Genomic DNA, 15,227 nt, shown 5'->3' with positions numbered 1-15,227 from the left:
CTGGAGACAAAGCTGAAGTGACCACAGGAAAGATTATGCTGGGCAAACTCTATGAGAAGTCTTGGGGCTGCATTCCATTTATTTGATTCACATGCTAGAGGAAATATTCCACCTTTGTTTGAGTGCTAGGTGTAGCTATTTACTTATTTTTAAAACAGGCGTGGCTGTTAAATGAAGAGGAAATGTTTTGTGAAATCTCAAAAAGGGGAAAGAGAAAGAAAACTTCCTCCCCTTTTAGACTAGCAGTTCGCAAAGCATGGTAGGGGGAACAGTAGCAAGAGTTTCAAGAAACGTTAGAAATGCAAATTGTTGGGCCTCATTCTAGACATACTGAGTGAAACTCTGGGTGTGGGTTGTTTTTTTTGTCCTCATCCAAATATATTTTTTTCCATTGATTTTCAGAGAGTGTAGAAGAGAGGAAACGACAGAGTGAAATATCAATGTGAGAGAAACACGTGGATTGGTTGCCTCCTGCACTGGGATGGAACCTGGAACACTACAGCCACAGGCTCTATCCACTGACCCAAACCAGCTAGGGCAGGATGGTTTTTTAACAAGCAGTCCAGGTGATTCTGATCGAAGCTCAAGTTTGCCAACCACGTGCTAAACTCATTCCAGGGATGTAGGTGGTCATCTTTAGTATGAGAGAAGCTTAAGTCCAGCGTAACTGGGCAGCAGGCACCAGGCTAGTTTTCCCCTTCACCTCTCCGGTCCGCAGAGCCCAAGCTCTTGGACTTGGGTGCTTTTCCCTGGGAGCCATGGCCAAACCCCGGTAAGTGGATTACGACTGGGCTGGCCTGGGTGCCCGACGGGCATGCGCAGATTGGCGAGCGCAGCAGATGGGCGAGCGCAGCAGAAGGGCGAGCTCAGCAGAAGGGCGAGCGCAGGGAGATAGTGGTAGAGCGGACCTGCGGGCGCTGCAGGACCACTAAGGTAGGTTTGGGTGCGCGGTGGTGGGATACCAGGGAAGGGCTGGACACGTAGGCAGAAGACAAAGCCTCACTTTGCCGCTGGCTCATAGAGACTAGCGGGAGTCTCTCAGATTTCCCTCGTTCGCCTGCGGCTCGGGCGCTCTCCTTGCCCATTTTGGGCAAGCGGTAGCCTGCAGGTGTTACACTGTGTGTTTATGCTGTTTACTACAGCTTGAGAACTGTGTTATGATTCTCTGCATGAAGTTAGGTATTTTGTTAACTTTGCTGTTTTCCTCTCTCTCAAACTTTGGGTGGATGGCTGCTGCTGAGGCTTTTGGATTCAACCTGTTTCGCGTGAATTCTATGACGGGTTTATGAGCCTTTGGACTTTTTGCTAAATAGGATCAATAGGGCTGGAGTGAAATCGCATCCGCGGTTTCTGGTGTTGGTGCCTTTCCTGGAGCAGGGCGCCTCGGGGTGAGGCTTTAAAAAGTAAACTTCCGCCCTGACAAGTTTTGCTCTGTGGATAGGTTGCGGGCGGAGGAGGTGTGTGCAGGAAGCAGCTGGTCAGTGTTTCTCTCTCATAGATGTTTCAAACTCTCTTAAAAATAAAAAATTAAAAAAATCAAATATATATTTAAATATATATATATATATTTAAAAGTAAACTTCCAGCAACACTTTTTATTTACTGATTTTAGAGAGAGGAAGGGAGAGATTATTTATGCCTTCATTGGTTGATTCTTATTTGTGCCACAACCTTAGCATATCCCAGGACACTTTAACCAGCTGAGCTACTTGGCCAGGGCTAGCTATATATAAGTGGAGACTCCAAAATTTACTACATTAAAGCCCCACCACCTTACTTTTTTTTTTTTTTTTTTGCATTGTTGCTATTTCAGGTCTTATTTGGTGCTATTAAAAGGTAGTGGTCTTTTGAAAAAAGAAATATTTAATATTTTTAAAAAATGCTTTTAAAATATATTTTTTAATGATTTCAAAGAGAAAGGGAGAGGGAGAGATAGAAATATCAATGATGAGAGAGAATCATTGATAGGCTACCTCCTGCTATGTCCAGGCTCAGTCACTGAGGCACTAGATTGGGCAGGAAGTGGTCTTTTAGGTGAGTAACAGTTCTCATTTTTTTCTTTTTCTTTACCTTGTCACATTTTGTGTCTCATACAGAGATATTTTACACTGGGGCTGCGGTATTGGTTACAGTCCTACAAGACTAAGGCTGTGATGCACAAATTTCTTGGATAACCTATGAACCAAAAACAAAATTTTAGACGATGGGGCACACACACACACACACTGAATATTATTTAGTTTAAGTGTTAAATGTATGATGTGGTGGGCATATACATAGAATTAATAAGTTTAGGAAAAAGAAAATTTTAGTTCTGGAAGGGAAACCTATGTGGAAAGGAATACGGATACCTGCCTTTCTCTTCACCCCCCATGATGAATGTTTTAATGACAGAAATAATATACAGATGGTTTAGTTTTAGAATGTAGAGACCTTCTAGGTCAGCCAGTTCAGTTGCTTCAGTTTACAAATGAGAAAACTGAGACCAACGAGGTTAAATGACTTACTGTGGCTGCTGGAATCCCCCCTCCTTGACAAAGCTGGGCCAGGGACCCAGGTTTTCTGATTTTCAGGGCCTATTTTTTTTTTTTTTTTACCATCCTCCTGCTGGTAACTCTCCTCACAGTTTAGATTGTTAAACATCTACATTTTTATACCATGTAGTCTTGTGTAACCAGATAATTAAAATTCCTGCTACTCAACTTGCTAGTACCTTTTCAAGTTCTTTCAAAAAGTATCCTCTCTCTAAAAAAATATAAATAAGTATAAATATATAAATACTTATCCTATTTAATAATGAGAGAATATGCTAATTGACCACCACTGTCACAAAGATGGATGCACCCTCAGCTGAAGACAAGTTCCCATAGGAGCCTTACTGAGCCATCAGCAGGGATCTGAGGCTATGCCCTCCCCCGCCCCCGTAGGGCTTGACAGGGGACCTTAGGTTGAGTCCCCTGCCCTGGCACCAGGCCAGGGGACTTGAGGCTATGTCCCCTGCCTGGCAGGGCTTGACAAGGGTGGGACTGGCCAGGTCTGGATCTAGCCTAATGGGGCTGGGGCCGGTCGGGTCTGGGTCTCACGTGATTTTGAGGTGCATGTGGGTGGGCGGAGACTTGACTCTGGGTCCCATGGTGCTCCCCATACTCTTGACAGGAGGGAAGGTTTTATATACATTTTACTAATTTTCTTTCATTCCTAACATCTCTATTATAAAGAAAGGGCAAATAGCAATATTAAATTATTTCCTCTAATTAATCCCTTTTTAATGTGCACTAATTTCATGCACCAGACCACCAATAAATTATATATAAATATCCTTTCACCCAAGTCCCACCTAACTATTTGCTAGTCTTGAACCTGCCTTCCTTTCCTGTCTCAGTCACGTTGAACCACCTGTTTACTTCCCTCCTGAAGTCTTGCCCATGCTGCCAGGATAGCTCAGGTGTGAACTCTTCATAGTAGCTTCCCTTGAGTACTGTGGCCCAAAAGTAGCTCTTCATGTTCTTAATCCTCTAGTATTTATTACTGTTTTCTGTGCAGCTAGAAGGCAACTCATCTTTAGATTTCTGAATTTTTGAATTTTAATACAATTCCAACTTCTTGACCACTGTGTAAGCTCTTGGAGGTTAAAGTCTATGATTTAGATATCCCACCCAGCACAAAGTACAAAGTTTGTTCTCAGCTACTGCTTGCTAGAGGGAGGAAGTAAAGCATGGATAGGTTTTAAAGGGATTTGATGTGGATGTTGTGTAATATGGGAAGGCCACCTTAGAGTTCTAGCAAGAGAATTGTCAAGTCAAAACAGCTTGATGGGGTGATTCTCCTATTTTGATGGGAGATCACACATCAGGGAAATGTTGGGGACAGGGATAAAATCATAAGAGGGGAGTGTTGCCCAAGGCCTGGATTTAAGTATGTCACTCCAACTTCAGGGTGGAGAGCACAAATTTAAGAAATGGTATAAAGGAAAAATTTGGTGAAAGACTAGGAGGCAGAAAAGGAAAGACATCTTAAAAATTACTTTAGTTTCAGGCTTGGTATGTTGGTAATAGGGTTGTAATGTTCTTTTTATAAGTCCCTCCAATCATTACAATCATTTTGTTTCTTACAGTTACTGGTGTGATTGTCTTATTTCCCATTCTAGATAAGTTCTTTGGGGGATGATCATTAACCCCTCATAATGCCAAACACAGTAGCTTTGCAGTATTAGATACTCACTAGTTATTGCATTAATAAATAAATGAAGAAATAGTGGTGGGCATTTAGGATCTTAGAGTTGTGAAGTATCACTTTATCCAAACCACTAACTAAGCTAGTTAGTGGTGTAACTAGAGCTTCTACTCAAGTTTCCTCATTATTAGCACCAGGCTTGTTTTGTTGACCCTTCCTTTTCAAGGTTGTTGGCCTCAAGATGAAGTTGAAATGGCAGCAGGACACTCTAGCTTGAAATGTTTTGTAGATCTAAAGCCATTGGAAACCAATATAAAGGGGGGAGCTTGGTGGCCAAGGGGTGGATGTCTTGTCACTGGAAGAGATGAGATAAGAGGTAACTAACCAATTCAAGGTTGAGTGCACAGAGTGAGGCTGAGGCTGAGTTGATGAGGAGTCTGGAAAGGCCAGTGTAGCTTAACTTGTCAGGGCAGAAGACATAAACAGATCTGCTCTAAGTCCTTAGATTGAGAGTGTATTTGGAGAAACATTCCACACTACTAGGAAGTGGTGAGCGCTAGCCATGTTGTTTATGACCCAGGAAAGTGGGGATAAGGTCGAGAGAGAGGATTGTGATCAGATTCTCTACCTGGAAAAACAAGACAGAAGGTAGTCCTTCAGAATTCCCAATTCCAGTTTGGAATACTTGTTCAGTAGGAACAAATGTTGCAAATAGTCATTTTGCAAATCAAAACCCAGCCTTTCCATTGAGCTGCACACAGCATTAAAGGAGCTGTTAGCACCTTCACAGGCAAGTTGATCACTGTCTTCAATTGCCAGTGTTGTGCTTCTCATAAAAATATTAAGAGAAGAGAGCAATTGAGGAGAGAGACACAGCTTCCTGAGGGGAAGTGAAAGGTTGGGCTGGTATAGCGGGATTACTTTTTAAAAAATTATTCCTCTGTAAAAATTGATTGGACAGTCAAATGCAAAATCAGGTTACCACCTGTTGAGGTTAATGTCACATACATTTAAAAATGCCCAAATATTGAAATCTAGAGTTATATACTACAATCCTATATAAAATGATTATATTATGTAACTTTCTCAAAATAATAAAAGTAATATTAGTAATTAGTAGTATAGAATGTTTCCCATCACCAGTGTACTGAATACTTTATAAGCAATATAAAGTATTGCTTTATAAAAAATGTAGGCTTTACAAATCCTCTTGTCAAATTGGTGCAATTATTATTCCTGTTTTATAGATGAGAAAACTGGGGCCTAGCTAAAAATCACATTTCTGAAGTCACACAGTTGACAAGTGGCTGAATTGAGCTTTGATCCCAACCTTGCCTGACTTTAGGCACTGAGAGCTTAAATAACTTAATTAAATATCTTAAAATGCAAAACTTTATTGGTGGCAACCCTAACAGATGCTTAGGCTGCACCCATTGAGAACAGTCACAGATTTTAGGTGGTGAAACTGTCAACATTCTATGAGCCAGACTTTGAGGAACAAATAACAGTGATGAATATTTCTTTTTTTATTTTTAATTTTTATTATTCTTAGTAGTAATTATCACCTTTATACTCTTGGAACATTCCTAGAGGCAGAGACAGCACTATAAAGTTATTTCTATTGTGTTCCCTCCTTTAGGAGAAACTTGGGTGATAGAGGTTAGTTGATAATGATTCAGGAGATACTTCAGGGGTTGACACTACATGGGAAACCCTGAGCATGAGCCTGAGGACTGCAGAGTGGCCCTGTTTGTAAGGATTTGCCCCTGGGGTGGCGGGATCCACTGCTGGAAGCCTTGGGATATCTGTGAGTCTTGACCCTTTCCCTCATCTCAGGACTGTGAATTGGTCAGAATCCCCAGGGAGAATCCAGACCTGAGCACCTTCTCCTGAGTTGCAGTTGGACGTGTGTGTAGTAGATATCTCAGGTAAGGCCTCTGTTCAGAGACAAGTAATTTGGAGACAGGACTATCAGGCCCCAAATTTGACCAGTGAAATTGGCTGTGAGAAAATGCTAACCTCTCCCTTCCATATGAACCTAATTAATCTCTCTTGAGAGTTTCAAAATGGAATCCAGCTGAAAGCATTCTTCCCCTCCCTGTGCTAGGTGAGCCTTCTTTCCATTACCTGCTTCTATTTCATCTTTTCCTGGGCAGAGCCTGTGTTCAGATGTTAAAAGAAAGGCTGCCTGCTTCTGTCCTCTTTACTCATCTCAACATCCAAGCTCTTTCCCTGAACAAAGGTGTGAATCAACATTTTATTTTGGATCATGATAAAATCAGGGAGAAGGAGAAAGAGGCCTTTGTGCTCCATATAGGTTTATTGGTTATAAAATGGTTATACAATTTGATTGCTGGAAATTTTTGCTGATATATAAATCACTTGAGATTTGAGGCTGTGTTAACTTTAATCATCTTATTTCTTTTCAGTACTGCTGTGTCTGAAAGTTTTGCCTTTTTTTTTTAATACAGCATGGGTTCTGTAAAAACAAACTGCCTTTAAGTAATACTGAGCACACAGAAAGGGTGGGAATTAGAATGGTGATTGAAAGAGCTTTTTATTTAAATGCTTGTTTAATGAGAAAGTATTTTATTTTCTAGTTGATTTACAGATAGCTTGCTCTTAAAGCCAAGTGGTGAAGGGGACTTTATAATAAACTTAATTTGTATGGCTTACTCTTTTGAGTAGTTCAGATCTATAAAACTATAAGAATATTGATATAACTGAATGCATACAGATAGTATAGAGGGGGTGTTGCTCTCTTTTCTGTGTCAAGCACAGAAAAGGAAACAGACCAAGTTCCTGAGTGGAAGATCTGGGGATTAAGAAATAAAAGAAAGAAAGACACAAGAGGCAGAAAATAAGCTGGGAGCTGGGTGGGATGCTGTCACTCTGCTAAGGCACAGGATCAAAGGAGCTTATTTGCATTCTTAAGTAGGCACTAGCATTACTGGATTTACATTTCTAGACCTGCCCTTGCCAACATCTGGACAACGGTAAGTCAGAACTGAATAACATCTTGGGGGTGGTGTAACCATGATGTGGCTCTGTCAATTGCCTTGGGCTCAGCTGACAATTTAAAGAAATGTCCAAGTGCCTTCTCAGGGGGCCCTCTACATCTTACCCTTTTTTGTTTTTTAAGCTACTATAATAAAAGTAAAATCTAAACATTAATAATAAAACTCTAAATTAAAAAAGTTGCAAACGATGTCAATGCAAAACTAAACTACATACATGTTATCATTTTCAAAACTTGAATGTCAAGAGCAAAACTCTGGCTATTAAATAATAAAAAAAAATAATGCCAAAGCAAAAACAACAATAAGAGAGAAATCAAAACCATAGACATGTTAACATTTTTTTCTCTCTACTAAATGAAAGAAAGTCTCTTTTGCTGCTGGTATATATTTACTCAGAGTCCTTGGACTTGGCTGTGCAAAATTTTACAGAAAACTGGCAGCTAACAGATGCTAGCATGAGCAGGAACATAGTTGAAGTAGCTTCAACTTCTTGTTTTTCCACAATCTGCTGTGCTTCAGTTGTTAACTTCTTCAGATGACTCCATATTGGCACAACAGTCCCTTGTAGCTTTCCGTTTTCTTCTTTTGCTGCTTTGCTGTCATCAGAGCAGTATTTAGTCCTTTTGAGTTAAGGGACACAGGAGCTTTTCTGCATCCATTGTAGTGACAGACGTAATACTCTGGCACCCGAATTGGCTACATTGCTCCTTCTGGAAAGATATAAAAAACAACCTCTTCCCCACATTATTACTAAATCTGATAAAACTTTTGTCTTTTTTTTTTTTTTTGCTTCCTTTTACCTAGCTAACTCAGTGGAGGCTATTGTACAGGCCTGATGCCTTTCACCTGCTGTACAATCCTCTCATCACAATTCAAACAAATTAAAATATAGAAAGCATGACTGAGCTTCTTTTGAGGTGACACATAACATCCGTTTCCCCTCTTTTTGTTTTAGTAATTGATTTTTAGAGTACAATTGCCTCTTTCCACTATTGAGTAACATCCATTTTGTCAGATTTGATTAGGTTTAAATCCTGGGGGATTTACCCCTAAAGTTGGCACAGGGAGGCAGATAACATACTGAGGACATTGGTTCCAATAAAATATGGAAATTATCCTTCTCTAATAACATTTTAAAGGCTGAAAATTAAATGAAAAGTTCCTCTTAAATTAGTGTGCCTATAGTAGCTGTTTCAGTATTTTTTGCCATACTTACCACATAAGCACTATTACTATAGGTTGATGGGTTCTGTAGAAAAATTTGTTGAGGCATAAATAAGAGCTTGTATTTCTACTGAAATATAAGAAGTTTGAAGGCCCTTTGCTCCCCTGCTGCAGTAGATTCAGCCTTTTCAGAACTTGATCCATCTGTAAAAATGATTAATGCCTGAAGTATAACATTTCTTTCAATGTGGCAGTTAATACTATTCCGTGTGTTAGAAATAAGACAAGACCCCAAGCCAGGAGTTCTGGTAGAACACAAAACACAAAACATTTTTATTTCTATGCAGAAGTGTGTGCACAAGTGGTCTGGAAGCGGGTGCACACCGACCCTCCTTGCCCTTGGTTCTGGGCAACCTGCAGCAATGCACAGGTGTTGACTGCTAGCATGGCAAGGCATCTTCACTATTTTATATCTGGACTATTTCTCCTCTGTTCTTGTGGGCCACTGCTTATTCTGTGACTGGAACAGTTCTATCAGGTCCTCTCTGGGATCCATTGTTGCAGGAATCCACATGGGCTTGGAGTTTTCTGGAAATATAAACATATTCTCAACCAAAAGTTAATAAAGAAATCATTTCTATAAATTAGACTTGGGATCTGTTTGATTTTTGTCCAAATGATTTTCCTTTGGCTTATTTTGACACCATAAGATTTTATGGGTGTCTTATTATCAGCATTATAGATGAAAAATAATTTTTGAGTAGAAATTTTAAGCAATTAAGGCTTGATATAATTTACTTACAGGATATTTCTTTAAAGATATTATTCTATTAATCTTCCCTTTTGATTTAATTATGAGGCTTTTGTAAAAAAATTTTTAATGCAGTCTTTTATTTTTACACAGAATATGATTGCTTTGTATACTGTAAAAAAGGAAGACAAAGATTCTTAAATGAAATACTCTATAGCCTGAAAATTATTCTGAAAAGACATAAAGAGGCTTCTGTCAAATGTTGTAAGAATTGTAATTGAAAGCCTACATATTTGACCTCTTAAAGTAAATAATTTTTTATGAGATGAACCATTAATAAAAGTTTTTGTTAATACTTCAGGAACAGTGTTTTATCCAGTACAATTAAGCTTTTATGAATATTCACTTATTTCAATTAACCAATTTAACCTAATCTAAAATAAGGTTAATTTCCTCATTAGCTTTAACTTTATTTATCCAGGTATGGACAGTAAATGACATTAATATTAGCCTTTAATTTTACATAAATTTATCAGGGAGGCAAAAACATAAATTATTTACTTTAAGAGCTCAAATATGTAGGTTTTCAATTACAATTCTTACAACATTTGACAGAAGCCTCTTTATGTCCTTTCAGAATAATTTTCAGGCTATAGAGTATTTCATTTAAGAATCTTTATCTTCCTTTTTTACAATATACAACCTTCTATCCCAGGCCATGTCATATGAAACACTTTCTCTTAAGGTTATTGTAACCACTGATACGGATCAGATTTAATATTTTAATAATGATTTTACTTTATACTGTAAATATTAGTTAAAGAGAATTCAAAAATTTAAAATTTCACCTTTTTATTAAGTTTATAATTATATTTTTAAAGTATTTTCTTAGGCTCATTTACATATACAGAAGGATCATGGGACTTATTTAAATTGCTTATAAAGACATTGGCTTAAAAAAAAAAAAAGACATTGGCTTATTCAAAGAAAGGGGGTTGGCCTTTGTTATTTCAAGATGGCAACCCCTAAACCTTGCGGCCATCATGGTGGCTGCTCAATCTGTTCTGGTTGTGGAATGGACGAGAGCAACAGAGGCCAGGCCCGGAGCAGCCAGGCCCAGAACAGCTCGCTCCTCGCCTGCCCCCGTCCCAAGGCTGCCTCTTAGACATGGCTGGAAACTTTTGCGGGAACTTGAGGGTCTGCCGAATCAAGTGATGAAGGCTTAGATCTGGATATGTTGAGTTAGTATAGCGCTGGGGTATTGATCTGTGAGTGTCTTGTGTGGGGCCTGGATGAGGTTGGTTGACCTATTTGGAAGTGTCTTTTGTGTGAAGTGTATCTTTGGGCATGTGGAGGTATTATTGATATGAGAAAATGCTAACTAACCGATTTACTATCTGAAAAGGGATTTACTATCGGGGAAAGGGAGGGAGGAAGAGACAACATAAACTGTGCACCTAGGGATGAGGACAATGGGGGAGTGGAAGGGGGCAGAGGGTGTGGGGGGGAACCTGGTGGAGGGGAGAAGAAATGAGGAACCTTTGTAATAATATGAACAATAAAGATTGATTAAAAAAATAAAATTATTAAATGAAACTGTAAAAAAAATCACGTTGCAGACAAACTATCATGTGCTGTTTCTGGTCTTTATTATTGATAGAATTGTTGATAAAAAATATTGGCTTTTCGTTTTGCTGAAAACCTTGATCATAATTTATTTAAGTAATTAAAGTAGGTTATTTTCATTTAAAAAGTAAAGCAAATTTATGTCTGAATTCACAAGCCGCAAATGTTGCCCCACCTCTAGCTTAATTAAGAATGCAGGAGGCCACCATTGTCAGGCAATAAATGGTGGCTTCTAATCTTTTCTTAGATTTTACTTGGATTCAATTACTTACAAAAACATTGGCTTCTTATGTAACTTAATTTATATGAGACATTGATTATATTTTAAAAATCTAATTTATAAAGTGACTTAAGCTGGTGTCTTTAATTAAAAAAGGCAAAGACTGCTTTGCTTTATCCCACCTCCTTAATCAGTCACTAATGGATTTCATGTAACCCACCTATGTCCCTCCTTTGATTGCAATGTATAAATAGAAATGTAGCCGAAACCAGTTTGGCTCAGTGGATGGAGCGTCGGCCTGCAGACAGAAGGGTCACGGGTTCGATTCCAGTCAAGGGCACATCCCCAGTGGGAGTTGTGCAGGAGGCAGCTGATCGATGATTCTCTTTCATTAATGTTTCTAACTCTCTATCCCTCTCTGTTCCTCTCTGTAAAAAATCAATAAAATATATTTAAAAAAAACCAAAAAATAAAAATAAAAAAGGCAAAGAAACTTATTCAGTAAACTTATGGGTTTGATACTTATTTGATCTGATCCAAAAGCATAAACACTGTCCCACCTCCAGCCCATTCAAAAATGCAGGCTGCTTGAGGCTTTTGTGTTGAAAATTTTGACTATATTTAAGAAAAAAAAATATATATATATTTCAAATTTAATAAATCTTTATTGCTCATATTATTACAATTGTTTCTCCTTTTCCCCACATAGCTCCCTTTCACCCAGTTCCCACCTCATCCTCTGCCCTTATCCCCCAGAACCCATTGTCCTCATCAATAGGTGTACGATTTTAGTCCAGTCTCTTCCTGCACTCCCCGAACTCCTTTCCCCTGATAATTATCAATCCACTCCCTATCCTTGCCCCTGATTCTATTATATTCACCAGTTTATTCTGTTCATCATATTTTTTATTCACTTGATTTTTAGATTCACTTGTTCATATATATGTATTTGTTGATCATAATTTTTTTCTTTTTTCTTCTTCTTCCTCTTCTTAAAGCATGCCTTTCAGCATTTCATATAATACTGGTTCGGTGGTGATGAACTCTTTTAGCTTTTTCTTATCTGTGAAGCTCTTTATCTGCCCTTCAATTCTGAATGATAACTTTGCTGGGTAGAGTAATCTTGGTTGTAGGTTCTTGCTATTCATCACTTTGAATATTTCTTGCCACTCCTGTCTGGCCTGCATAGTTTCTGTTGAGAAATCAGCTGATGGTCTTATAGGTGTTCCCTTATAGGTAATGAACTGTTTTTCTCTTGCTGCTTGTAAGATTCTCTCTTTGTCTTTTGCTCTTGGCATTTTAATTATGATGTGTCTTGGTGTGGTCCTCTTTGGATTCCTCTTGTTTGGTGTCCTGTATGCTTCTTGGACTTGTAAGTCTATTTTTTTTCACCAGATGGGGGAAGCTTTTGGTCATTATTTCTTCAAATAGGTTTTCAGTATCTTGCACTCTCTCTTCTTCTGGCACCCCCATAATTCTGATGTTGGTACGCTTGAAGTTGTCCCAGAGGCTCCTTACACTATCTTCAACTTTCTGGATTCTCTTGTCTTTTTGCTTCTTCGGAGGAGTGTCTTCTGGCTCTTTATGTTCCAAATCTTTGACTTGATTCTTGTTATCTTCCATTCTGTTTTTTAGGACTCTGTATAATATTTTTTTATTTCAGACAATGTATTCTTTATTTCTAGTTGATCCTTTTTTATTTCTAGTTGAGTCCTTTTCATATCTTCATAGGTCTTGTTTATTTTATTGGCCTTTTCTAGGAAATTCTTGAAAAACCTTATAAGCGTGATTTTGAACTCTATATCCAGTTGCTTTTTGTCCTCCATTTCTTTCGTTTGTGATCTGTTTCCTTGTCTTGGAATTTTTGCTGTTTCCCTGAGTTGTTAGGGTGGCTTTGTGTGCTAAGGTGTTCTATATGGTTCAGGGGGTCAACCTCCCAATTACCTGAGGTGGACACTCTTGGTGCCCCCTTTTGTTGACTGTGTATACAGCCTTGTTGTAGTTAAGTCTTGATTGTTGTTGGTATCACTGGGAGGAACTGACCTTCAGGCCAATTGGCTGTGAGGATCAGCTGTGTCTATGCCAGGAGACAACCTTATTCTACTAGACTTGGAAAATTGCAAAAGCCTCTGCTCAGCTTGGATGGGGCAGAGTTCCAGGGTGGAGCCTACAGTCTTGGCTTCCCATCAGCCCCACCCTATGAGGTTCCTGAGTCTCAGTGTTTCTCAGGTCCTTTGGTACTTGCTGCTAGCACCTCTGAGAGAAAGGTGCCCTCGAGTTTCGCCTGCTACCATACAGTGTAGGCTCTCCCACAATGAGCCCAGAACTAGGGTTCAGTGCAGTTGGAAGTGGGGTTGAAAGTGGGGTTCAGAGCAGTTGGAGCTTTTGTTTACTTCCCGCTAGGGCAATCCAGCAGCAGTCTCTGCGTGCAATGTGCGCGCCTCTGGGACTTCCTTTCTCCGCTCCCCTGAGTTTCCGCCTTACAGCCCAGACTTCCTCCATATGAGCTTGGGTCCCCAGGGTCTGGTCTACAACTGAGTTTCAGTGCAGTTGGAGCTGGGGCTCAGCACAGTCTGGAGCTTTTGTCTCCTTCTTGCTAGGGTAATCTAGCAGCAGTCAACATTCCATCATCTACGTGCAATGTATGTGCCTCTAGGGGCTCTGCATTTCACCCCTCCCCTTAGTTTCCACCTTATAGCCCAGACTCGCTGTGTATGATCCTGGGTCCCAGGGTCTCACCCAGAACTGGGGTTCAGTGCTATTGGAACTGGGGTTCAGCACAGTCCAGAGCTTTTATCTCCTTCCCGCTAGGGAACGCCAACCAGGTACTCAGCCTCATTTCCTCTCCGGCTCCATCCTCTCCCAGTGTGCACCTTGTCTTCATACCTTAGGCTTTTACAGCTCCTCTGATTTTCCTTCTGGTTTTCTCTTTCCTTCTAGTTGTAGAATTTCCAGTCAGTCAACTTTTTTGTATTCTGGATAATGTCTGTTTTGTATTTTAGTTGTATTTTTTAAAAATTGTTTTGTAAGGCTGCAGTTAGGCATTTACATATGCTGCCATCTTGGTTTCTCACCCCAATACTTTTTTTTTTTTTTTAAGTATTATTATCAGGTCAATGGGGAGTCAACTGTGAAACTCAGTTCACAAAAACACAATTTTATTTTTTATTTATTTATTAATTTAGCAAAAGTCATGCTAATGAACTAATTTTAGAAAAATAATTTGCTTGAAGAAAGACAAAATGGCAGATGAATAGATGGATGGGTTCTTAGCCTTGACCCGAAGCAGAAAAAGAGAGCAGCTGAGGGTCGTGCTGGGAGTGTTTGTTAGCAAGCTAAGAGACAGGCAAACTCCAGGAGAAGGTAGCGGACTGCTGATCAGGGTGCCCCTGACAGGGAAACACCCACGGCGGGGCTGGGTTCCCTCCTGGAGCTACATACGGTCTTGGACGGGGAAATCTCAGCATTTTTAAAGGAAAAGTGGATCTTTTCAGAGGCCTGAATATCCTCAGCTGCATTGACCGCCGAGTAGCTGTGAGTCCCAGAACGCTGGTCCTGGGTGACATGAACACTTGGACTCAAAGGAGCGCTCCACCACATGACGAAAAGGAGAGAGACAACTACATAACCAGACATCCTGAAAAGAGAGAACATGGGGAGACAAAGAAACAGCTCACAAATGAAAGAAAAGCAGGCATCACCAGAAAAGGAAGTAAATGAGTTAGAGGCAAGCAACCTACCAGAGCAAGAATTCAGAGTAATGATCATAAGATGGCTAAAAAGAATGAAAGACAAATTTGACAATATGAGTAAGAACTAAGAGGAAATGAAGAAGAACCAAGAAGAAATGAAAAATGACATTGCTACTGTAAAGAACACAATAGAAAGCATCAAGAGTAGACTAGAAGAAACAGAGGACTGCATCAATGAGCTATAAGACAAGATGGAAAAACATACCCAATTAGAGCAGCTTCTGGGAAAAAAATTTAAAAAGCAGGAGGAGAGCCTAAGGGAACTTTGGGACAAAACAAAACAAAACAAAACAATATTAGAATAATAGGAGTTCCAGAAGTAAAGGAAACTGAGGAAGGCATAGAAAACCTGTTACAAGAAATAATGACAGTAAACTTTCCTGATATAGGCAAGAAAAAAAAACAAACCCCCACACAAATCCAAGAAGCTCGCAGAGTCCCAAGCAAAATGAATCCCAAAAGACCGATGCCAAGGCACATTATAATTAAATTGGCGAATACCAATGAGAAAGTAAGAATCT

At 39.5% G+C, this 15,227-nt stretch overlaps 1 protein-coding gene across 2 annotated transcripts in view; it reads left to right on the top strand.

The window, feature by feature from the left end:
* Positions 1-743: 743 nt before the first annotated feature.
* Positions 744-15,227, top strand: part of PLS1 (plastin 1) — a 226,645-nt gene continuing 212,161 nt past the window's right edge. Inside the window, exon 1 of one of the 2 annotated variants that reach the window (XM_045584122.1) lies at positions 744-772. In XM_045584122.1, coding sequence (XP_045440078.1) covers positions 759-772 — 14 coding nt within the window. In that variant the 5' untranslated portion in view covers positions 744-758. Of the gene's footprint in view, positions 773-6,394; positions 6,416-15,227 lie in introns of those variants that run through there. The other variant, XM_045584123.1, reaches the window with a different exon arrangement.

Source organism: Pipistrellus kuhlii, unplaced genomic scaffold (assembly GCF_014108245.1).
Source record: "Pipistrellus kuhlii isolate mPipKuh1 unplaced genomic scaffold, mPipKuh1.p scaffold_m20_p_2, whole genome shotgun sequence".
NCBI classification, from domain to species: domain Eukaryota; kingdom Metazoa; phylum Chordata; class Mammalia; order Chiroptera; family Vespertilionidae; genus Pipistrellus; species Pipistrellus kuhlii.
The sequence above is the reverse complement of the archived record's forward strand: the minus strand, read 5'-3'. Positions and strand labels throughout refer to the sequence as shown.